The sequence below is a fragment of the Aulonocara sp. 'chitande type north' Nkhata Bay genome, linkage group LG16 (assembly GCF_057382095.1).
Source record: "Aulonocara sp. 'chitande type north' Nkhata Bay isolate Kocher_YH1m ecotype deep benthic linkage group LG16, A_spYH_male_GT1.1, whole genome shotgun sequence".
In the NCBI taxonomy this organism is placed as follows: Eukaryota; Metazoa; Chordata; class Actinopteri; order Cichliformes; family Cichlidae; genus Aulonocara; species Aulonocara sp. 'chitande type north' Nkhata Bay.
Genome location: NC_141359.1, coordinates 38,097,667 through 38,124,607, shown reverse-complemented (window position 1 = coordinate 38,124,607; position 26,941 = coordinate 38,097,667). Strand labels below are relative to the sequence as shown.

General features: G+C 38.2%; 1 protein-coding gene across 1 annotated transcript in view; it reads right to left on the bottom strand.

Moving 5' to 3' along the window:
• Positions 1–26,941, bottom strand: part of ube2f (ubiquitin-conjugating enzyme E2F (putative)) — a 54,626-nt gene that overhangs the window by 16,454 nt on the left and 11,231 nt on the right. The window contains exons 5-7 of the mRNA XM_086266047.1: positions 17,496–17,563; positions 12,880–12,950; positions 12,521–12,578 (exon numbers count right to left, since the gene is read on the bottom strand). Of these exons, the coding sequence (XP_086122173.1) occupies positions 12,521–12,578; positions 12,880–12,950; positions 17,496–17,563 (197 nt within the window). The remainder of the gene's footprint in view (positions 1–12,520; positions 12,579–12,879; positions 12,951–17,495; positions 17,564–26,941) is intronic.

Below are 26,941 nucleotides of genomic sequence, written 5' to 3'. Positions count from 1 at the left end.
GTTGAATAAAACACTTAAAGGCCAGCCTTTCTTTGTTTTGGTGTAAGTGTATTTCCCCTATCTGAAAACACGTTAAAGATAAACTGTTTCCTTGACCAGAATGTCAAAAACAGCAAACATTTTTATACATAACCTGTTACATAAACACATTTTTACACGTCTAGTAATTTCCTCAAAAGCAAAAAGATGTTTTTCAGTGCCGTCTCATGTTGGGATTATGCACAGTAAAAAGGTTGAAGGGTGATCTTCACCCACAATAGCTACAGTAAAGAAAAAAAAGACAGTTAGAAATGACAACAAGTACATCAGAAGAAATTGTGAGAGACCAAAAAGACTAAATAATCTTCATTTCATTCACTTGCTAAATACAACTTGCAATACTGATCATTTTAAAGGATTACTTTGATTTAACTGAATGCTTTCAGAGGTTTCGTTTACCTTCATTCATGCCATAAGAAAATATTTTGTTAATTTACATAATTACATGAAGTTCTGAGTAATGACTATTTTAAAAGACAAACAACTAGCTTGTCTTTCAAAGTTCTGAAGGTGTGCACTGGATGCTTTGTGAGAAAAGTAAACACAAAGCCTTCTCGTTGTACAATGTTCATGATATTAAAACCAAAAGTTTTCTCTTCCAAATCATGGTGAGCTAAAACTAAATCCCTTCCAGCTTTTATTAAAGCCAGTCTAAAGTAAGAGATTATTTTTTACTTTGCTTTACTTTTTCTTAAAGCTGTAAGGCACTGCAGCCAGTGATATGCCCTTCTAAGCAGAAGAAAGTTTATGAGCAACAAGAAAAAGAAAGGGAAAAAGAAAAGTCAACACAAGCTCCGAGTGAACTAGAAGTTAGGTAGGTAAAAACCATTTTAGAGAAAACATCCGCAAAACACAGAAGGAAAAAATGTGAGGAAACTGGTTACCTGAAGAAAAACAAAAACAATGTTATTACCACTCCAATCAACCTAGAAGCAAAAAACTACACTCTACTGACTTACTTTACATACTTCACTGCAAGGACACCCCGGCAGCCCAGTGCTCAGAGCCACGAGTGTGAGCAGAAGTCAGCAAAAGTCAGTAAAAGAGAAAGGACGACTTTGAAAAGTGTCACGACGCCTTTCCAATCAACATTTCCAGAATTTTCTAAAAGCTATGGTGCACCTTAAAAACAAACATCGGATTTAAACTGTGAAACAAACATTGCTTTTTTTCTAATCCTTTAACAAAAAGAACCTCTGGCAGCATTTCTGATTAGTCAGCAAATAGTTTTGTTTGAAGTGAATTCATAAAACCACAAAGATGATTCTCAGTACTGGAACTACTGATATAGGACCTGACTATAAAGCACCTATTAGAAACACTTACATAGAATAAGTTGAAAATAAATACATGTAGGCACAATATTTCTGCTGAAATAAACCTTAAAGCAATGAAATATTGAATATGGCATGACTATATACAAATACACACAGCAAAGATATTTCACGTAGCAGTGTGTGGGCTGAAGTACAGAAGAGCGGTGACCAACAATCCTTTTGTTGTTTTCTTTTCACTTTTGTGAACCTGATGACACTTGCTGACGCACATCAACCCAAAGTCAACCACTCTCACACATATGATCACACTCACACCTACCTTTAGGTAAACAAACACAGGCCACGTTTTAACTTGAGCTGGGGTCACACAGAGAGACAGGCCAGGAATAGAAAGGGACAGCCACAAAAAACCTTAAACAATATGACTGTGAGCATCACTCGAAGCCTTTTATGTCCTTCATAAATCGTTCCACCAGATAATCAGTGAAAGGCTGTTTAAATGTTGCCATTTTTAATTATAATAGCTGTTCTAGCAACCACTTAGCTTTGGATATGCAAAGTACAATCGTAATTTGGACAGATTTAGAGCCAGTTTAAGGCCAAAGCAGTGTTGGCGGTTATTCATTACAAAGTTATGCATTTTACTATAATCATTTGTACTTTGGCATGTACGCTCTCTCCTCCTTAGCAGCTGGGCCAATATGAAACTTTGCACAGACATCATCACACATACAGCAATCATTAACATCTATGCTTTTAAATTTATTTTAAATCAGAATTCTCTTGATTTTTCTCTATTCTTATTAGTGCTGCCACGATTAGTCGACTAGTCACGAAAAATCGTCGACTATCAAAATCGTCGACGACTGATTTAATAGTCGACGCGTTGTTTGAAGCTTTATAAGATCACAAAAGACGCAGGAATAAGTAGTAGGATTTAACAGTGTAATAACGGACTGAAACAGAAGATGGCAGCACTGCATGTACAAGGATGCCAGCTGCCGTTAAACCCCGAAGAAGAAGCAGCTGTGTCCCAGAATTCATAGCGCGGCCCTGCTCAGTTTCCAACAATGGCGGCAGCTAGTTAGTCTTAATATTACTCTTATTATTCTTTCTGGGTCACAAAATAAACTCAGTTTATCAAGACACCACATATTTTCAAAAGCGCTCAGACGTTTTTGGAGACGTCTGTTACCCACTAGCTCGATAGCTAGCCGGGGGCTAGGCTCACTAGAGCCCGTGAGAACACCGGACCCCCGGCAAATCGTTTTCAAACCCACCGCCGTCTTTCACTTCTCAGGTTAAACATGATATATAAGTCACTTAGATAACTTAAAAATGTTATTATTTGGCTTTTTTCAGTATTTTATTTGTTCCTGAGTAAATCGGTTTGGCTGAGATTAAAGTTATAGTTTTTACACAGCTGAATAAACGTCAAGCAGACAGCTGATTATCAGAAATGTGAGATGCTGGAGAATTTACTCCGGTGTCCTTTTATATTTTAGATAGCAAGGAGTTTATTAAACTTCACCGAAACAATCTGCAAATTTCATTAAAATTTAATAAACTATCATCTTGTCTTTATTTTTACTTAGCACATACCTTAAACACTTAAAGCTGTAAGCTATTGATAGTTATATAAGAGCAGATGCATGTTGGTGCAATAAGCTGTACGCTGTACGTCCAATGGATGATGATCTGATTAGTCGACTAATCGCAAAAATAATCGGTGACTAGTCGACTATCAAAATAATCGTTTGTGGCAGCCCTAATTCTTATATTATGTTTTTGTCAATAACAAGCACTACTACTTACTGTATAATAGGTCTGACAGCTAAAGCTTGGGCAAAATCAGGAAATTGATCTCGACAATGATCCCAAACACAGCAGCTAACAGAATGGCTGCAAAAGAAAAGAATTGAGGTGTTGCAACAGTCAAAGTCGAGAGAAACCCTGTGGACTCAAACAATCATCTCAAGTTATTACTCTTAAAGTTCTACAAGTAGTCGAATTGTGGGATGTACTCGTTTTTTGCACACACACTTCTACTGCATTTTTGTGAAGCTTTGTGAAGTTTTTCACAGGACTGATTGTGTGAGAGTAGCCTCTAATTGTTCTGAACGGAGCCACAGGACTGTAACCCATACGTATTATGGGCTCATTCTAATAACATCTCCTGTCATTCAAAGTAAATTAACAGTCTGAGCAGCAACTATCAAAACCACCTTAGATGCAAATTAAAGTATAATAAATGCAAGTCTGCCACAAACTTTGGTAAATCCCATTTGTATGATTCATTCAAATACTCTTCTCAAAAAAAAAAAAAATTACATTGTGTAAGGAATACATATGCAAAAATGTATTTGTCCACGACTTGTTTTTTTTAACATTACGATAAAGAGAAAACCAATTATGTCCTCACACTGGATACAAAGTTGCTTTCTGTGCAGTGCCTTCTTATAATCAAAGTCATGGAAAAGAAAACGACAGAGGAACCGCGGCTGAAGTACTTTATCAAAGAGGTTTCAGAGTAAAGTGTTCTCCATTTCTCAGATTTTCAACATTTTAAGTTTCATTTTATAGAAATAAAAATGCTTTTTTAAAATCAGCACAGATTAGGATTTGTTTTATTTTTTATACTTTATACATTTCCACTGTGTTCTGGAAACTAGTGCCAACAAGCAACATGAGATTAAAGTCGAATGTAACGTAATTGATTTGAGCTTCGGAGGAGGATTTGTGGGGTTCCATAGAAGTAATCAGAGGAAGGTAAATGAAAATAAGACTATGTGTGCATGTCCGCTACATCAACTGTGATTGTACACCAAACCACAACAAGAAAAACTGCTTATAACCACAGCATATACAGGCTGAGCAACTCATGAGCTCTATAACCTTAACAAATTGTGAGAACATCTAAAATGTAATCAAAAACTGACTTAGGGATTTGGAAATTATTTCAATTCTACATTTATTAGAAAATAATACAAAAACTACATGCAAATTTAACCTTTTTAGTTTAACATTTTCTGTGTCTGTGAATTTACCATGGGTGTGTTATTCACTACCTTGTGTTGCTCACAGAGATTACTGTGAAAAAGAGTGTATACACCTGCGCAGCGCTAACAATTACATTTCTTTTTTTACAGCAGATGGTTAATCAATTGATTTGATCATGTGATTTAGAGCAGGACACAACTTAATGATGTTTTTCTACCACAGGATTACTGAGATATTGTGTGAAGAAAACTGTGGTTACAGGATATATGTTGATGATGAAATTACACTGTGTTGTTGAGGTAATGTTGGAGAAAATGTGAATGTTACAGGGGAGAAATGAATAAAGTTTGAGATATACTGTCCCTATCAGGTGCTGCTGACGACGCCCACAGCAGTGAAGAGTGCTGAAAGAAACACTTGGATACATCAAGCGCACTATTAAAAGGTGACACACATCAAGGCCAGCTCGGAGTAAGTGGCAGGAAGACCGGGTACAAAGGGGGGGAGAGCCTCCAGGGCCCCTCGTCTCAATCCGGTGAAGAAACCAACTGAGCCACAGGTACTCATCAGAATGGCTGGGAATGTGCTGTGCACCTTCTTGAGCCTGTGGACCCTGAGTGGGATGACAGGAGCGCACTGGGACAGAGCAAACCACACCCAGTACCCGCATGGGTTTTCAACCAACTACTGGTGGCAGTTAATGAACACAACCGCTCGCATAAACAACGAGACCAATTGTTATGCTTGTGATGCCACTGACTACACATTCTTCTGGACTGTGGCCATATAGCATCACTGAGAGCGAGACAGTTTGTTTGGTTGCCTTAGCAACACATCCAGGAGTAAACGTACTTGGAACACTGCCAACTTTTCAACTCCTCTGAACCTGAACATGAACACTTGAGTTTTGAGCCAAGAAGATCAAAACACCTTGATCCAATTTCCTTTACAAAGCTTTTTCTGCGGTGACAACAGGACAGGAGAAGAGTTGTGAATGCAGATAATTCACCAGTTGACTCTAACCCCCACAGGATGCCTACAGTGAGAAGATTTGGGAGGTTGATAGGAGTCATAAAGAAGGGTGTTGACCAGGCTACAGCTTTGAAAGTTAGCTGAGAGCCACATGGACAGACAATAAAGTCAACTGATATGTTTGAATGCCTGAGAGCGAGACAGTTTGTTTGGTTGCCTTAGCAACACATCCAGGAGTAAACGTACTTGGAACACTGCCAACTTTTCAACTCCTCTGAACCTGAATGGACGGTTGATTCACCAGTAGCTGGGAAGGTGAACTGCTCTGGTGGATTAGTCCAAGTTGGAGATTTATCATGGAATTTGTGCGACATCACCTATTCTTTTTGTCCTCTGCAAGAAGGATGTAAACAGAGAAGCCTTTTGTCTACATTTACATCATGAACACTTGAGTTTTGAGCCAAGAAGATCAAAACACCTTGATCCAATTTCCTTTACAAAGCTTTTTCTGCGGTGACAACAGGACAGGAGAAGAGTTGTAAATGCAGATAATTCACCAGTTGACTCTAACCCCCACAGGATGCCTACAGTGAGAAGATTTGGGGGGTTGATAGGAGTCATAAAGAAGGGTGTTGACCAGGCTACAGCTTTGAAAGTTAGCTGAGAGCCACATGGACAGACAATAAAGTCAACTGATATGTTTGAATGCCTATGTCTGTATACAGTTGGATTGTAGTGACATATGATTTTTGAGAATGTTGATTCTTCTTGTTTGACTGTTGACATTCAGTTGTTTACTTGCAGAAATGCATAATGAATCGCACGACAGGAGTAGATGCACCACAAGGCTGGATAGCTTGGTTACTGTCTGGTCCTTGGTGGCATCTTCTTTTGAAAATATTAACTCCTGTTTTTGGACTGTTGACATTGATTTGCTTATGTATAGGATGCATTTTACCGTGTATAAGATCAATGCTAACTAAAATGATGTCTAATACATTTGTTAATTATGTACTTTTACAACAATATGAAATGACTGAAATGAATGACATGAGAGAAGCCTGTGTATAAATGACGCCTGCGCTGAAAATGTCAAGCAAGAGGTGCATTGCTAGAATATACTACACAGGAATAATTTGGAGCATAAAAATGACAAAACAGGAGGGAAATGTTAGAGTGAATTGTTAAATGTTGTCATTTTTATGCTTACCATTTCTACATTGTTTTAACTCTGTGATGAAAGGAATTCATTCTTTTGTCCCCCTCCCCAGCCTCTCGAGGTTCTGGGGGGGCTGTAGTGTTTTATTGCAGATACATCCTATCTGGAAGATCTGTTTCTTGTGATGTTGCTCCTGCTTTTATGACCCTTTGGTCAGCAGGAGGTCACACACACACACACACACACACACACACACACACACACACACACACACACACACACACACACACACACACACACACACACACGGGCTGCTCAATTAATCGAATTTTAATCTAAATTATGATCTGGGCTTTCAACGATCATTAAAAATGACTGAGCCGATTATTAGCACCTCCCTCGTGCTTTACTCTCGCGCTGCTCCGTGTGGCAAATCGAGCGCACCTCTCTGCATTTCGAACTCGCGTCACAACAATTAAGAGGACCCGAGGGAAGCTCGGAAAGCTAAGCAGAAGTTATTTGGAGAGGAGAGTGACTGCCGTTGGTTGAAAAGGGAGGTAAAAAAAAAAACCTTCAGTGGTGTGGAAACATTATGGGTTCGCGGAGTCAGACGTGGATCAAGTAGACATAGTGTGTAAACTTTGCCACAGTGTTGTAGCTGCTCCACAGAGCAACACTGCAAAGTTCACTAAACATAGATAAGATAAGATAAGATAAGATAACCTTTATTAGTCCCACACGTGGGAAATTTGTTTTGTCACAGCAGGAAGTGGACAGTGCAAAAGTTATGAGGCAAAAATTAGAATACAATAAGAATAAATACAGTACACAACTGTACAGAATAGAATAAAATAAAATACTATATACAGTAGAATAAAATAAAATAAATATACAATAAGATAAAAATAGAATACAAATACTATATACAACTGAGTAAAAATACAACGATGACAGAAAGGATTATTGCACTTAGTATTATTGCATATGTATGGATGTGTGTACTTGATCAGTTAAAGTCTTTATTATGGAGTCTGACAGCAGTGGGGAGGAAAGACCTGCGAAATCTCTCCGTCCCACACCGTGGGTGCCGCAGTCTCCCACTGAAGGAGCTGCTCAGTGCTGTCACAGATGTTTACATTTTTCATTTATTTTTTATATTGTAAACATTTGCACTGTTATCAGTATTTGCACACTATTTTATATTATTTTTTGACAATCTTTAAAGTCATTATTCAATACATTGTTGTTGTTAAATAAATATCGTCGAATAATCGAGATCTCAATTTCCGTGAAAATAATCGTGATTATAATTTTTGCCATAATCGAGCAGCCCTAGTTCACACATATACATACAATGCCTTGTCTTAGAAACATGTGGGCGTTGCCTTGCTGTGATGTGCATTGTGTGAACTGCTTTCCCAATAAAAGGCAGTGAGAGGAGGCCGTCATTGGGGTCATTTTCGTGGTAGACACCGACGAGGCCTCCCTTGCAAGTAAATCGATCGATCGCTGACTGTCTTGTTTTCTTCATGATGAATAAGTCTCTAAACCAGCGGGGCTTGTGGAAAAACTGACCCAACGTTTATTTTTTATCAAATGTGGAAAAAAATACCTGAAACATTTTTTAAAACCAACCACAGGTCATAAGTAACACGGCTGCATATGAAGAGGTAAAGAATGGAAAGTGTTCACTACTTTCTGGAATATTGAATTAGATATTCAAATTGTTAAGCAACATTAAAACTGCAAGTAATTCACTGACTGTGGTACCTAATCTAATTCAAGTTTTAGAAATTCAACAGAAATGCCTGGTTATAAGGGACAAAACCAATGTTGAATAGCCATGATCTCCAGGCCTTCAGGCAGCACTGCATTTACAATAAAGGGAAAAAAAAAGGAAAAGATGTGGTTGGTGAAATCACTCTGTGCGCTCAGAAACTCTTTTCAGGAATCCTGCTAACTATTTTCAGTGAACGACATTCACGGATTCAAGGTAATAACTCTACAAAGAAACAATGACAAGGATTTATTGGACCCAGCTCATTTAAGATTGTGGGAGTTAAAGATGTCCTGCTGTCCGCAAATCAACATTGGACATTTTTGGATCACAGCAGCGGTGGCCACCAGACTTTTACTGCCATAAAAGCAGCTAAAAAAATAAAATAAAATAATGCACATTTTTTTCCAAAGTGTACATTGTTTCGTAGATGTTAAAAGTAGATTTGACACATTCTTTAATTCTTGTACAATCATGTTGTACAAGGAAGAATAGTAGATAATTCTGTTCTTTTGTACAGTTATTTTTCTCCAAGTTATAAGCCTACATTTCTATAATTTCCCTTTATGAATCCTTAGTAGAAACCTGATTGCAGACACATAACAGTCATTGGACCCCATTATACATTTTCCCCCCTAACCGACTGTGACTGAGAGCATGCTAAATAATGTAACATCATTTATTCAATGCTCTGGGGATACTAAACCTGTAATGATGATCACCCAATAAAAGAAAACATAACCAGCCTGAGAGTTTCAACTATGTGAGACATATTGTACAAGGACAAATAGTATGAACAAAGTGTTTGTACAAGAATAAAGGAATGTGTCTTCTTTGAAGGAAGGTAAAGAATAAAAGCAATGTCTGCAAAAAACAAAACAAAAGGCAAAGGAAGGCAGCTAGTCTGGATTCACACACACACACACACACACACACACACACACACACACACACACACACACACACACACACACACAAAACCTAAAACAGGAATAAAGGGTAAGACAAATCCTGACAGTAACTTCCGACAAGCGCCTTTGCAGGAAACTCGAGGGTATTCAAAGAGGATTTAGTGAATGACCCTCTAAACTCGGAAATCCTGCACTGGAGGAAGAAAGCCCACCCAGTACTTCAAATGCATACACAAATGCAACACAGGGGCACCACAGGGGACTGTCCTCTCCCCCTTCCTCTTCACCCTCTACACCACAGACTTCAGCCACTGCACAGAGACCTGCCATCTTCAGAAGTTTTCTGATGACTCTGCGGTGGTTGGATGCATCAGCAGGGATGATGAGACAGAGTACCGGGCTGTGGTCGACTCCTTTGTCACGTGGTGTGAGCAGAATCATCTGCAGCTCAACGTGGCAAAGACCAAGGAACTGATCGTGGACTTCAGGAAGACCAGGAAACACTTGACCCCTGTTTCAATCCAGGGGGTCAGTGTTGACATTGTGGAGGACTATAAATACCTTGGAGTACACATTGACAATAAACTGGACTGGGCTAAAAACACCACAGCACTTTACAGGAAGGGCCAGAGTCGTCTCTATTTTTTGAGGCGACTGAGGTCCTTCAACATCTGCCAGAAAATGCTGAGGATTTTCTATGAGTCTGTTGTGGCCAGTGCGATCCTCTATGCTGTTGCATGCTGGGGGAGCAGGCTGAGGGTCGCAGATGCCAACAGACTTAATAAACTGATCCGTAAGGCCAGCAATGTTGTGGGGATGGAGCTGGACTCCCTCAAGGTGGTGTCGGAGAGGCGGATGCTGTCCAAGATAAAGACAATGTTGGATAACACCTCCCACCCACTCCATGACATGCTGGTCAGTCACAGGAGCTCGTTCAGTGAGAGACTGAGATTACCGAAAAGCACCACTGAACGACACAGGAAATCATTCCTGCCTGTGGCCATCTCCCTGTACAACGCATCCACTTAACACACTGTTTGCTGCTACAGCTACACATGTTTCTTTTCCAAATATTTATTTATAAGTGACTTATGTATGTATGTATATATATGTATATATTGTACTATTCTTAGTTAGCGTATTGTCTGTCTTGTCTTAATGTTGGTTTAAAATGGAGCACTGTAACAAAAAATAATTTCCCCCAGGGATCAATAAAGTATTCTGATTCTGATTCTGATTTGCATATTTCTAAAGCTACAAGAGCATACCAATGCAGTTTGTGACAGCAATTTTTATATACTCTTGAATCTCTGCAGAGAAATCTTATTTAACGTAGAAAGTACAACTACATTATGTTTCAGTCCATAGTTTCTATCAGACAATCTTGAATTGGGCTAGAGGAGGACGTCCTTGCTCGAGTCTTCAGTAACTCTTTCTTAAGAGATTAAAAAAAAAAAAAAAAAATCTAAATTGAGTGAAGGGTGAAGCATGAAAAGTCAAGGCTTTCTTTTACATGCAGCTGAAAAGCTTTTTTATTGTGGAGTTTATCTTCCACGGCCCTGCAACACTTTGTGTCCTGAGAGAATGCCAAAGCTCTGAGCTGTATTTTTTCTGCCTCTTTGTTAGTTTAAGAAAGTGAAAGACACTGTGTGTCAAGGAGTGTGATGCTCGTGTCTTTTGTGTTTGAAATCATGTACAACCCCAACTCCTGTGTAAAGTAAATAAAAACAGAAAACAATCACTTGCAAAACTCATGAACCCATATTTTACTCCCAATAGAGCACAGAAAACATGTTTATGAAAAGATGGGCAGAGGTTCACCAGTCTGCAAGTCTGTAAAAACACAGTGTCTACAAATAGAAGAACAATTTCAGAATAACGATGCTCCACTTAAATTTGTGATGACTTTGAATATCTTATTATCTGCAGTACGTAACGCCTTCAAAAGAAATATCTGCGTGCAAACACGTGGTCTTCAGGCCCTCAGGCAGCACTGCATTAAAAACAGGCTTGATTCTGTCATGGAAATTACTGCCTGGGCTCAGGAACACATCCAGGACACAGTTTACCGTGCAATCCACAAATGCAGGTTAAAGCTCTATGATACAAAGAAGGAGCCATGTGTGAACGTGATCCAGAAACACTACCATGTTCTCTGGGACAAGGCTTTTTAAAATGAACTGAAGAAAAGTGGAAAACTGTTCTGTGGTCAAGCGACTTGAAATTAATTGACGGCATCTGGCTTGCAGTTCAAAACTCTTGATCTTTGATGATATAGGGTGACATGGGTTTTAGAGGAACATATGCTCCCATTTATCTAAGCAAAACCTTACATATTCATACTCAGGATAATCAGCAAGAGGAAGCAGAACTGCGCATTACATCTATTACAACAACATGGCTTCACAGAAGAGTCTGGGCGATGAACTGGCCAACTTACATTCCAGACATTTTACCTTTTAAAAACATTTAGCTCGTCATGAAATGAAAAAAATAAAATTGGACAAGGACGACCAGGGACGGCTGAGCAGCAAGAATCCTCGCTCAGACGAGACTGCGTCAACCTCCTTCTCCCCAAAGTCTAGCAGCGCCCCTCCTCAGTTCCCAGATGTTTACAGACTGTTAAATAAAAAAAGACATGCTGGGTCCGTCCTAATGTTTGACGCACGATTCTCCCATAGAGTTCAAAATGACTTTATTTTTTTCTGAAAATGGGACATTATTTCAGTTTAAACATCTGATGTTTTCTACATTTCACTGCGAGTAAAATATGGGATTTATGAGATTTGCAAATCACTGTATTTTGCTTTAATTTACATGTTACAGTGTCCACATTTCTTAAAAATTAGCATTGCATCAATATTTCCCTCCAAGGGTTCAGCACGATATAAGTTATATAGTTAGTTGAAATAGTCTTGAAAAAAATAATAGCATTAAGTTTAATTTTGATTCACATATAAATTAAGATATCTGTGCGCTTCATAGCAGGAACAGAGCAAAACAAAAGCTTTGGGTTTCAAACACGCTTGGCAGACTATGACCACCACATGTTGGTCTCTGACGGAGAAAATTGACCTGTTATCCAGATAGTTTGTTGAGTTTTGGGTACATTGCAATGGTATCAAAAGCTAAGGAGAGATTCATAAATATTATGATGTAGCAATTAGAAGGGTCCAAACTTTTTTTCATCATAGAGTCCAATTCTAGTAAGACTGCCGACATCAGCAAACTGCACCTTTCATCACACCTTTGAGCCACATCTTTGTAACGGGACTTGAATTGAACCCCTAGCCCACAGATAAAACACTGATGATGACCCCAAAGTTCAATTACACAGCAAAAACAAAGAAAAGGAAATTCTACTGAAGAAAAAGTTACACTTTACCTTTAATGTTCTAGTGGGGGCCCAGCCTGTGCCATCAATAGAGTGCTCCCGCAATAAGCTGCAGAAGAAAAAAGAGATACACAGCTAGAGTATCTGCAATACTGTAAACGCTTGCGCTTTATGTAAGATGCTTTGTGTGAGCTTTTTAATGCACAATGTTTTTTTTTTTACTGTAGACTACTAATTTTTTTTTGCATTTGCATGCATTGTCGAGGATTCTCAAAGAATGAGGGCTCAGAGAAATTATTTTTCAGTTTTGGTTTTCTATCAATTTCTAGGCTAAATAGAAAATGACAACATGAGATAAAATGTCACGCGCTAGGAAGAAGTAATATTGGGGAAGGGTACACACAATTTACCTCAAACAGATTTCTCCATTCTCCGTGATATTGGGATGCCATATTCTGGTCAGACATCTCACTTTAGGAGGCTGGAAACCAACAAACCAACAATTTAGGAAGAGACACATTTAAGTTATCTGATTATTTTAACATTATGTGATGTTTTAAAAGCAGTCCATTTCTACTTCCTATTAGTCTCCCAAGTTACCTGAGCATCACCTCATACACGCTCTAAACCAACTTAATTAATCAGACTAAATTTCATTAGATGACAGACACAGAGAAATGTCCAAGAAAGAAAACCCTCAACCAGAAAATAAAAACAGAGGAATCATGTTAAATGAGTATTGTTTCTTTTTTGAATCGTGTTGTGCAAACAGCAGTTAAAAAGCAGAGCACACAAAACCCAGCAGAGTGTCCAAAAATGGTCTAGTCATCATTTCTGGGCAACGAGGATGCGTCTGAGCCTTTGGTGCACGTGCCTCGTATCCTGCTGTTTCTAGTAAAGCATTATTGACTTTTCTGACCTCTTTTCTTTGTTAGCAAATGTGACATAGGCCACTGTAAAAACAGTAAAATCATGTAATTAGAATTTTATTGTAGCTTTACAGGAGTGGTTTCAAAGATGGTGTTTGAATTAAGTAAGTAAAACCAAAGAAGACAGTAAGGAAGGTTTCTAGCTTAGAGCTCCCACTACTGCAGCATGATGAGAAAAAACATAGATAAATCTAATTTCCTGTGACACTATCGTCTACTTTTCAACTTCAGATGCACGTACTTATTCAACAAGACATTGTGGTGGTTTTTGTTTACCCTTATGAACAACGTTAACTGGGCAAAATAGATTTAAATACAGAGGACCTTCATATGAGAACAAGCCACCACCAGCTCTTCAGTCGATAACTGCATTTTAATCTTTCAAAAAACAATAAAAACCAATGTTAATTTCTAATAGTATATGATGTGAATATTTATTATATTAGTAAATTATTGTATGTCACTTATCTGTTTCTCCTGCTAACCTGTTAATGTTATAGGGGAGGTGGCCTTATAAAACCTTATGGTCTTCCTAACCTCTCCTGCACAGTTGTTCTTATTTTTAAACTTGTTGTTGTTGTTGTTGTTGTTAATAATAATAATAATAATAATAATATGTTGCTGTTGATTCTATTTCTGTCCAAAACAAAAACAAACTTTTTGCTAATCAGATTTTTTAAACGGCTTTAAGCTTCCCCATTCTGGACTTGATGGCTACTTTCTTTTTCCTATAATGCTATTTGTCTGGAGCCATTTTGTTATGAAAAAAAGAGTAATATACAGTAGCCCCCAGCAAGTCACAACACCCTATTTTCAAGTACAGCCAAAAAAGAAATATTTCTTATCGCACTTTTTATGACTAACAGCTTATTACAAAGAGATTGCACTCATAAATACTTGAAAATGAAGAAACGCTGTTGCATGACACACACTGTTCACTTCACCCCGATAAGTCGGAGTGACTTGAGTGATAATTATGTCTTTGTAGAGTCATTCTGATGTCCTGATATCTACAAAACTTTATACCAGCAGCTATGTGATGTGGTTCTGATGAGAATTAAATTATATGGATTTAATTTCTCAAATTACTTGTTTCTATATCATGAAGTTAAGTCTTACACTGATGTCAATCCCATCTTGACATTTTGAGTACCTACATGTGACAACCAACTATTGCATTTGGAGACGACAAAGCTATTAAACATAAACAAGTATTGATACTTCACATCTAACAGGAACTGGATTACAGTAAAGTGAGGGGGTATTTCTGGAACAAATCTAACAGTTATTGAAAATGCTTCTCTTTGCTTGTGTTGTAATACTGTTTAACTGGTCAGTAAGACTAGAAAAGCACAGTGCAACTGACTGTCCTTTAATGACTGATTGTGTTTCAGTTAAAGTTTATCAATAGATCAACTAATGTAACATTTTAGGCCATTTGAAATTAGCAGATTATTTTTTACATTTAAAAACCTATAATCAAGAACTTCTTGTTCAACAGCAAGGTGAACATTTGTATCAGTTCAGATTAGAAAGAATTTGTTTTTAAAAAGACGTGAGTGTCAGTCTGATAATGAATAAACCCACTTATTATTCCCCTAACAGCTGACATTTTGAGTCGTAAAGTCGATCTGATTAACTGTTCATGGAAATTATTTTTCTTGGTGATTATTCAGGAAGGATCTGTCCATGAGCAAGATTTTACAGCTACACAGCTCATAAGAAAGCCTCGCTTCAGGTCAGAGATACATGTCAAAATTAAAAGCTTTTTTTTCCCCATGATTAACAGGTGTTTAGCCCTCAGCCGTAAAAGGCTGACAGAGTATTATAGTCAGCTTGCCGAGCGGGCGATGCGGACATGCAAGTTTGTCAACATGATAACTCAAGAATGAGCAACGTAGAAGTTTTGAAATTTATACTACTGATGTATAAAGATTTTATTTGAGAATTGTAATTTGCTCCATAAACAGCATGTATGAGTGTATTTATGTGTTCATTAATTCCGTCTCTAACCCCCGACTTTATTCTGGCTCTACCATGAGGAGAAAGCCATATTTACAACCTGCGAGCACAGACTCACAGCTAACCTTACTAAGATACAGCAATTATTAATTTAGTGCATCATATCATTTGTAAAGATAGTTCAGTTTAACTGCTGGAGTCAAGCCAGTAATAAATGTAGGCATTTAAAAAAAACAAACAAAAAAAAAAAACAGTTTTGCATCTTAACAGTCGCCTAGTTTACCTCATATCTCTGTTTCCGTTCACAGTTTGTTCAATTACTCACTCACAGATCCCCATCTACTCCAGTTAACTCTGGTGTACCCCAGGGCTCTGTCCTGGGTCCTTTACCCTTTATTATCCATCTCCTACCCTTAGGTAATATTTTCAAGAAATATAACATCCAATTTCACTGCTATGCAGACGACACCCAGCTCTAGGGCTGCCACGATTAGTCGACTAGTCATGATAATGTCAATTATTAAAATCACTTAGATAACTGAAAAATGTTATTGTTTGGCTTTTTTTTAGTATTTTATTTGTTCCTGAGTAAATCTGTTTGGCTGAGATTAAAGTTATAGTTTTTACACAGCTGAATAAACGTCAAGCAGACAACTGATTATCAGAAGTGTGAGATACTCGAGAATTTACTCCAGTGTCCTGTTATATTTTAGTTAGCAAGGAGCAGACGGCTGAGTTTATTAAACTCCAACGAAACAATCTGCAAATGTCATTAAAATTTAATAAACTATCATCTTGTCTTTATTTTTAGTTAGCACAGACCTTAAACACTTAAAGCTGTAAGCTAATGATAGTTATATAAGAGCAGATGCTGCTGGTGCAATAAGCTGTATGTTTTATGTCCAATGGATGATGATCTGATTAGTCGACTAATCGCAAAAATAATCGGTGTCTAGTCGACGATCAAAATAATTGTTTGTGGCAGCCCTACCCAGCTCTACTTATCTTCCACACCCACAGCTACTCTCCCACCCACATCCATTTCTGATTGTTTAAGAGAAATCTCGATTTGGTTTACTCACAATTTTCTTAAACTTAATGGCAAAAAGCTCCCAGAATTTATTCTAACAGGAACCAAATCAAAACTTATTTTCATCTTCGTATTATTAACCGCCTTCGACCTTCACTCACTCCAAACAGTACTGCCATACTTGCCAATGCTCGTCACATTTTGTTTAGATTACTGTACTTCTCTATGGTCTACCTCATAAATCTCTCCTTAAACTGCAGTTAGTTCAAAATACAGCTGCATGTATTATTTTCAGAATTAGACTTAAACAACTCCATTGGCTTCCAATTCACCTCCGTGTCGATTTCAAGATCCTGCTTCTTACTTTCAAAGCGCTTCATAACCTCGCTCCTCCATATTTATCTGATCTTCTCCATACGCACTCACCACTTCGTACACTCCGCTCTTCTTTAGCTTCCCTTCCATCTGTTCCACCTGTTTACCTGACTACCATGGGAGTCAGAGCCTTTAGTTATTCTGCCCTGAGACGTTGGAATGCACTTCCACCAGACCCCCAGACTACAAACTCTCTACTTTTAAATCACGTCTTAAAACCCATCCATTCAAAATTGCATACCCTTCATGATGATTCCGTCTTATTCTCTTTTTACCTTGTTGAGCTTTTATATTTTCATACATTTTTTATTTTTCATTTACCTCGTGTTTTTATTTTGTTGCACTAATGTAAGGTGACCTTGAGGGTCTTTAAAGGCGCCTATAAATAAAATGCATTATTATTATTATTACTACATTCCTTACATTAAGATCTAAATGATCTAAAATGATTGCTTTTTTATGCAGAAGGATTTGTGAAGCTATTATGAAGTGCTGCATATACTTGTGTGGAGCAAATAATGATTGTGTGAAAAAATGTAGAGCAAAGGGAGAAAAACAACACAGAATAAATACACTTACACAGAAGAGTATCAGAATAAATGCTTGGTAGGAAAAGAATGAGTGAAAGAACAAACAAAAGGAAGAGGTGAGCAGGCTAACACAGAGACACCCACGGGCACAGAAATGTGCTTTTCAAACCAGCCCACAGGAGAGAAACTTGACTACTCACCACCATGTTATAGGCTTCAGGGACATCTATTTCAAATTGAAACCTTCCACTTTGGTAGTAACCCTCATCTGGAAAGAGGATGACAAGAAAGGAGATTTTCAGTCATCTACATGAATACTGATTCTTGGTAAGAGATCACATTCATTCAGTGTTGGTGATCAGGACTTAAAAATAAAACAACAATAGAAGTATTTGAATTCAGAAAGACTTCAGTAAAAATGACCTTGAAAACAAGAACTTTAGCAAACACGTGACAAGAGCTGTGCCACATCACACTGTCCACGATAATAAGAGTGTCAGTTTTATGTGACATTTTGTGGCGTCAGTGAACCAGGTTATGAAGGAATGCGAGAACAAGATGCTAACAGCTGGCGATGCGCAACCCAAACATAAACAAAAGACCCCACCGAGCATCACTAGCAGCGCACCATATGCCAGGGAAAGCAGACAGACAGAGAATCCTGATAGAAAAACAAAAAGATGAGGGCTTTCAGTACCTGTTTAAAAAGATTGACCCAAAATACAACAGGAAAAAAATATTTTTCAATTTCAATATGTGAGAATATTGTGCAGCAGCTCTTGCAGAGACTAAGGTTAAGATACGTAAGGTATTGTTAAGCGATTATTTTATAATTTTACTTCAAATTCCCAGGGATAACACTACCCAGATTACCGTGCTCACACTTGACTGATGCTGTGTCAGTACTATTGGACTTTAATGTTGCTCCACCTTGATAATGTCATTCTTCACATTAGACTCTGTCATCAGTGACAGGAGTGGAAAAGAAAGATGGAAATGCCCTTCATTCTATCTGCACTAATAAATGCAGCTAAATGCAAGCTGCCATCACTAATAAATCCCTCAGTATTTTTCTCCTAGACCATTAGAAATATTATTATCACAAGTTTCCTTGAAATGGTGAGATATAATTTTGATTCTCTCTCTCACAGGCCCACACTTAACATGACAATGTTTGCATTAAACAGTTGCATTAAATGGTTGGAGCTAACAGAAAACCATTCTTCCAAAAATACATCCTTTCTTTGGTGTTTTGATGATCTTAAGAATTCTGCCTGACATACCAGCCTAAAATCTCATTAACCTTTAACTGGCAGATTTGAAACATGAAGATATAGCAAACAATCCATGCCATTATCATCAAACCACTGCCTGACCCCTGATGCCCTGGAGATGGGAGAACCATCTTTGTGATAAAAAAAGATTTAAAAAGGACAGTTATCATTGATGGAAATGTTTCATCATAGGATAAAGGTGATCACCCAGGGCAACTCTGTATCGATTTGCTGTGACCTCTGTAGGGGCCAAACATGCTGGACCACAGTGAAGGATGACGTATCTGACCACATCTCCTTTCCCCACATCTCCACTGAGGAGTAAACTCTTACATGTGCATTTGTCTTTGTAATGAGACGTTTATGCATTGCAGCCTTATTAAATATCCTTCTCTATTTAACTCTTGATGGCTAGTTTTGCTGAAGCGTACTGCACTGACCTCAACACATCACACAGACACAGTGTACATGTGATCACAGTGCCAAACCACAATTTCTGACATCAATTAGGTACGGTCATCAAAAAAAATAGGAGTTGGTTCACATTTACTGACATCCTTCCTGTAAATCTAAATACAGAGGCCTCTGCGGTCACAGCTGCTAATGGAAAAACTATCCAGCCGAGTAGTTTTTATGACTGAAGCTCATTTCAACCATGCCCTTACAATGAACCCTCGTTCAAAGTCGCTTAGGTCATCCTCATACTGGGCATGCCAGCTTTAGCAGTGGAAACACATGAATGCCTCCACGCCCCCCTGGACTGCAATCACACTGCGTTTAACATTCCAGGTCCACTTTTGCTTTAGTTTGGCTCTTTCACCCCCAATCTTTCACTCCACTGCTCTTCTTCCCCATATGTCTTTATCTCACACTTATTTATAAGTGACTTATGTATATATGTATGTATATATATGTATATATTGTACTATTCTTAGTTAGCGTATTGTCTGTCTTGTCTTAATGTTGGTTTAAAATGGAGCACTGTAACAAAAAATAATTTCCCCCAGGGATCAATAAAGTATTCTGATTCTGATTCTGATTTTTCTTCTTGGAAGACCAATTACTGTGAAATATAGTTGAGCTACATGCAGGGAGGTCTACGGTGGGGAAAGTTTTTGGTCCAGTTTTCCACACACTCTCACATCCTCATGTAGCCTTCAAAGCTCATTAAAGGCTTGTTCAGACATAGGGTCTGTTTAAAGGGTCTTTAATTAGCCGGATGACATTTACATTTCTGCTCTCACCTTATGGGGCCAGATGCTTTGAAAAGGATAGGCACTAAATATGGTACCATCACGGATCACAGGAGAAAAAAAAAAAAAAAAAAAAAAAAAAAATGGAGACATGGGTCAGATTCAAAGTTATAAAAAAAAATTTAAAAAAAAAAAAAAGAAAAAGGAAAAAGACAAAAGGGAAAAAAAAGAAAAAAGAAATGGCTACTGAGCCTGTCACAAAGGTGGACTTGTCACTCCTGACAACCTGCTGAAATTAAGGTAAGAGAGACAAGGGATGGAAAAAACCCTTGGTAACTGACCATTAAATGATCCGTGTGTGTGCGTGTGCGTGTGTGTGTGTACTCAAGATTTTCTGATATTGTGGATCAGCTCCACTGTAATACAATTAGGGATGTTCCAGAAACGTAATCAGCAATAAGTTTCCTTCCCAATGCAATTCTAACAAAGAGAGATCTGAAATATACTTCCTAAAAATCAGTATAGTCAACATGTCTGGCTTTATTTACAGAGTTTTTATCACTTGTTTCTATTCAAACATTATTACATTGTTAAATTCTATTCAATGCAACAATGCGGTGCGATTTAATTAGACGGCAAACAACCTCCTCTGTATTTTAAAAGGTAAAAGACACAAACAGAGAAACTGACATAGAGAAACGCAGCTTCAACATTAGCAAGAAGGAGTAAAGAAAGAAAAAGCTAAGGAATCAAAACCAACAAGGCAAAGTAACAAAAAGATTTTTTTTTTTTTTTTAACACAGCCTCCCATAAAAACAAGAGGAGTAAGAATATGACAGTCAGTATTTTTTTTTTTTCTAACAGCTGCAGTCAGAGGTCATAAATAATTCATGACTGTCTCCAGTACACAGGAACAATCAGTATTTGTTGTGACTAAACACTTCTCATGAACACTAAAACAAATAATCTCACAGCTGAACTCCAAATTTCTGTAAACCATGATTATCACATGATTTAACATAATTATGTATATTGCTTATTGCCTGTTTAGGGCACTGAGAAGATTGCTTTCTTCCTACATCAAGAAACAGCTTAACATTTAAATAAGGGATACAAAGCTCAGCCCTTCATCATGGTCGGTCTGCTTTGCCCTTCACACCGAGTATCCTACTCAATACAAATATTCAACCCTTATTGGGATCAACAGCCTCTGACTCGCTGATTGCAGCATAAAATTTATTGCCCTACCCGGACGAATTATTGTATTTGTGATTTTCCCCCTAGGAAGGCGGCGTGTGGAAAAGTGATCTCTGCAGTGCATGTCTGTGTTTACAGATAATTACCGTTTTACTGAAAGGCATTTTAAACAGGACATAAACACGGATCATCTAAATGTTGAAAACCTGACGGTAAAAAAATAAAATAAAATAAAATAAATATAGTAATACGAAGAACGAGACTATGACTCAAAATATGCTGAAAAGCAGAGCGACACTTTGCGACACCAAACTATAGATGGTTCTGGCGCCACTTAAAGCTGTGCACAAGCTGGACATCACTGAACTTCTGATGACTATGCAGCTGCTGTAGCTTCCTTATGGTCATGTCTCAGCAGGAAAAAAAACAACAGTTGTTTACTCTACAGCACCTCTCACTGCTCTCTTAGCTGGGACTTTTGTTCTCCGTGTTTATCAGTCTAATAACTTCACAGCAGGAAGGAACAAACACTGGCAAGCATCTTAACAACCAAAAATCACAGAACAGAAAACACAAAAACCCAACTGTGGTGATTCTGAGGCTAAATCTGAAGACGTGGCTGCAACAAAAAGTGAGTGAAGTTAGCAACGAATTAGAAAAGCATAATAAATGTTTAAAATTGACTTTGTATCAAGATTGGGCCCTTTTACTTTATTCAAACTTTAGTCACACTTCCAGGCTTGCGCATACACTTTGTACGCAGCAACAATGGGCATTACAATACTGTAATTATGCTTCCATGCAGCACAAAGACAAGGTGATTGGTACATCAATTTTCTCTCATCATTGTAGTTCTAATAATAATAACAGTGACATGTGAGAATGCGTTCACCCCGTCGTGTTGCTGGTGTCCCCATTCCTCAGAGACTGAGGGGTCTAAGAGCACGGGGTCACAGCACAGAGTGTTTCATGGGAAAAGAAACAAAAGTACACAGACATTCCAACTAAATAACAACAGACCTAACTAATGTGTTGTCTACCACCTGCCTTGTTTCAATTAGATCTGGGAAGCCAATCCAGCACCAGCTATGTTTCCTTTGATGAGTATTCATGTGTTCTTAATTTGGTTTTGTGTCGTTTACTTTGTGTGATATGTATGAGATGATTTGAGCTGCTCAAAAAATGTTTTTACAAGTAATTGTTTACTAAAAATATGAGAAAGAACAGTGAATAGTAATACAGCTTAATTCCCAGAATGACCTACAGATCTATTATATGTGACTGTCAAGGACTTTATCTGAAAGGTGATTTTCTGATGTTTTGCCCTGCTGATTTAGATGATTTAAAACTAATTACAGATGAAGGTTAGATCTTTACAAATAATCTCCTTTTCAGAGGACTCACAAAGCTCTATTCATTAATTAAAACATTCCCACTACAGGATTTTGCCTGATAAGTTATTAGTATCAGTGCAGCAGCATTTCCTCACCATGGGTGAGCAAAGTGAATCAGGCCTTTTGTGAATAAAACGCCAACAAGAGTTCCTTTTTTCCTTTTTAATTTTTTTCTTTGTTAAAAATCACACCATTTAACACGTTTAAATATATAAAAGTAATATTTTCAAAAGCCCTCTGAGTCAAATTGCCAGCTTAGTTTGTGCCACCACTGCATGTCATCAACTTTCATCTCCTCTCTCTCACACACACTTTTATCTTGTCCTTGGTCTTTACGCTTTTCCTTTCTTTTCTCTTTCCCCATCAGCCTCCAACCAGTCATGCCAGATGGCTTTTAAAACAAACAATCAAGATGTGATTGAAGTCAAACATCCAGGGGCTTAACAAAAGTATTGTATTAGCTGTTTAGAAATAAGAGCCATTTTTGTACATAGTTCCCTGTTGTCAGGGGCTCAAAAGTAATTGGACAAGTCTATAACGAGCAGTTTCACAATCAGGTGAGGGCAGCTACCTCGTTATTTTATGACAAGTTAAGCCAGCTGTGGAGTTGTGGGTGTTGCATTTGGGATCTTTTCACTGCAACTCAATAAACAGTCAAAAGAGTTGTCAATAAAAACAAAATATAATAAAATAAAAAGTAATTAACCTGTCAAGAAAATTGCAAATATTTCATGAAACCTAGACAAGTCAATGAGGGCTTATCCAGATTGACAGGGAGATAAATGTAGGAGAGCGCTCTGAAGCATATCACATCAAACATGGTGGAATTAATGTTATGGTATAGGCATGTACAGTGGGGCAAAAAAGTATTTAGTCAGCCACCGATTGTGCAAGTTCCCCCACCTAAAATGATGACAGAGGTCAGTAATTTGCACCAGAGGTACACTTCAACTGTGAGAGACAGAATGTGAAAAAAAAATCCATGAATCCACATGGTAGGATTTGTAAAGAATTTATTCGTAAATCAGGGTGGAAAATAAGTATTTGGTCAATAACAAAAATACAACTCAATACTTTGTAACATAACCTTTGTTGGCAATAACAGAGGTCAAACGTTTACTATAGGTCTTTACCAGGTTTGCACACACAGTAGCTGGTATTTTGGCCCATTCCTCCATGCAGATCTTCTCGAGAGCAGTGATGTTTTGGGGCTGTCGCCGAGCAACACGGACTTTCAACTCCCGCCACAGATTTTCTATGGGGTTGAGGTCTGGAGACTGGCTAGGCCACTCCAGGACTTTCAAATGCTTCTTACGGAGCCACTCCTTTGTTGCCCGGGCGGTGTGTTTTGGATCATTGTCATGTTGGAAGACCCAGCCTCGTTTCATCTTCAAAGATCTCACTGATGGAAGGAGGTTTTGGCTCAAAATCTCACGATACATGGCCCCATTCATTCTGTCCTTAACACGGATCAGTCGTCCTGTCCCCTTGGCAGAAAAACAGCCCCATAGCATGATGTTTCCACCCCCATGCTTCACAGTAGGTATGGTGTTCTTGGGATGCAACTCAGTATTCTTCTTCCTCCAAACACGACGAGTTGAGTTTATACCAAAGAGTTCTACTTCGGTTTCGTCTGACCACATGACATTCTCCCAATCCTCTGCTGTATCATCCATGAGCTCTCTGCAGGTCATTCACCAGGTCCCCCCGTGTGGTTCTGGGATCTTTGCTCACCGTTCTCATGATCATTTTGACCCCACGGGATGAGATCTTGCGTGGAGCCCCAGATGGAGGGAGATTATCAGTGGTCTTGTATGTCTTCCATTTTCTGATGATTGCTCCCACAGTTGATTTTTTCACACCAAGCTGCTTGCCTATTGTAGATTCACTCTTCCCAGTCTGGTGCAGGTCTACAATACTTTTCCTGGTGTCCTTCGAAAGCTCTTTGGTCTTGGCCATGGCGGAGTTTGGAGTCTGACTGTTTGAGGCTGTGGACAGGTGTCTTTTATACAGATGATGAGTTCAAACAGGTGCCATTCATACAGGTAACGAGTGGGGGACAGAAAAGCTTCTTACAGAAGACGTTACAGGTCTGTGAGAGCCAGAGATTTTCCTTGTTTGAGGTGACCAAATACTTATTTTCCACCCTAATTTACAAATAAATTCTTTACAAATCCTACCATGTGAATTCATGGATTTTTTTTTCACATTCTGTCTCTCACAGTTGAAGTGTACCTCTGGTGCAAATTACTGACCTCTGTCATCATTTTAAGTGGGGGAACTTGCACAATCGGTGGCTGACTAAATACTTTTTTGCCCCACTGTATGGCTGCGATTAGAGTTTACTGATGACGTGAGCACTTTCAGAAACAGAAGGATGAATTCTGGAGTGCACGGGGCTCCACTTTCTGCTCATATTCAGATAAATGCTCCAATGATGTTTAACAGTGCAATTTGAACCAAATGACTAAGATTCAAAATCTATGAGGGACAGTACACAGAGTCAAACCTACAAATGTTGTGTCATTGCCTAAACACTTGACTGATATATATATATTTTTACCTTCTTTACAGGTTGATCAAATCAGAGAGTTGACTTTAAAATGAAGACCACAGAGCCCAAGATGCACAACCTTTGAGTCCAACATTTAAATGAATACAGGATTCAGGAATATTTTTTCCACATTTGGTACAAAAAGTGATTGAGCACACTCTGCTACCTTCAGAACAATGTATTCATGCATTTCTAACCAAAGCAGTGAGTTTTATAGAACAACGTTTTAACCCTTGTAGCATGAAAACTGTTCCAGAGTAAACGGTGCCACGGTCTATGAGAAACATAGAGAACAAGAGAAGAAAATATGAAAGAACATGAGGAAAAAAGCAAAAAAGCAAAACAAAGGATCGCTTAGCCTAGAGCTAAAAATGCTCTACATAGCAAGTCAAGCTGATTTTACCTTACGCTGCTAACAGATATTAGACAGCCTGCATCCGGAGGCAAGTTCCTCTTGCATTTGATTTTTCATTTTCCGGCCCGACTACAATTACCTTCCCTGAAGCACAAATTAAAGATGCTTCATGGGTAACGTCAGCTTTTTACACTGCCATTCTTAAAGGAAAAATCTAACAATGGAAATAAGACAAATATTCATACAGCTTTGCCAGAAACACACCTGTAACATGACACGTCTTTATAAATCCACCATTTATTCATTTATTAATTTGAAAAGCTTGATGCTATTTTTTTAGTAACCAAACTCACACAAATTATAGTATCATCCTTTAACATGCATTATAGAGAAATGTACTCCTGTAATCGTGCCTGTGCTTAAATGCTTTTAGATTTGGCTATTAGTATTTTGTGTTTTGACGAGAGGCAATATTTTGTTTGTTCTCACAGATGAAATACAAACGACCAGCAAATGATCAGGGCTGTTGTCTTAAACACCACATTGGTTACAACTGAGGAAATGCAGGACGGCTGAGGGAGCCGCACAGGAGGAGGGAAAAGGAAGATTAAACAAAGACAGAAAACAGAAATGGCAAAAGGGAGCATGTGATAGCCGAGCGCGGTGCGGGTGGAGCCGAGGTGGTGCACGCCAGAAGAGACAAAGGTTTTGAATAATTGAGCAAGCCTTTTCTGAGAACTCAGTCTCCTTATCAACTCCTCTTAGAATAACACGAAACCAAAGCTTTACTCTAATTGCTGATCTTTGCTTTTCTCTGCAGATATTGCTTACAAAGGCCTCTGTGAACGTTAACCTGAACGTTACAGTGCATACTGCAGTGGAGGAGAGGTGGATGAATCACCGAGACACAATTACACTTTCACACAATTACACAAGGCACATATTTATTACAGGATGAGACAGCTTAGAATTTTCAAATTAATTCATTTCTAAATGCCCGACCCGACAAAAACAAAAAAACAAAAACCTAAACAATTAATTCCATTGTAAAAAAAAGAAAAAAGTTTAAATATTGATGAGTTCCTAAAGTTAAATAACAGTTCTCTAAAGTCATGTTTAAGCTTAAAACTGCTACTAACAAACTCAATTCAAATGCTTTCGATTAGACCAAATCGCACCAATATTTTTTTTTTTTAACTTATACAAAATGTATTTGTCCCTCCAATTTATTCTATTAGTCTGTGATTGCTGCAATAAATGTATTTTATCTAAGGAATAATGTACGAATGGTGAATGAAAAAGACAAAAAGCCTTGTCATATGAAAAAACTAATTTAGCATAACACTTATCCTAAAACCTAAAACCAGACCAAACTTAACACTTAGGGTTAAACCCCCCATGTTACTAAAACTATACAGGTAGGAGTAAGACCTTTGATGCACAGATGCTTGGTGGACTCAGAACCCATTGTTGCCATGTTTTGATGCACTGAGGTGTCATTTTTATGAATACAAGGAACAACATGCAGTCTCGCGGTCATTAATGTTATAATCATCTGATTAATTTCTATAAAGAGTTCTTTGAGATGCTGCAGTGGAGTCACTCATGCAAAGACTTGTGTTACCGTGTATTTGTAAAGTTGCAAATGTGGACAAAGCCTTGCTCACAAAAACCATCAG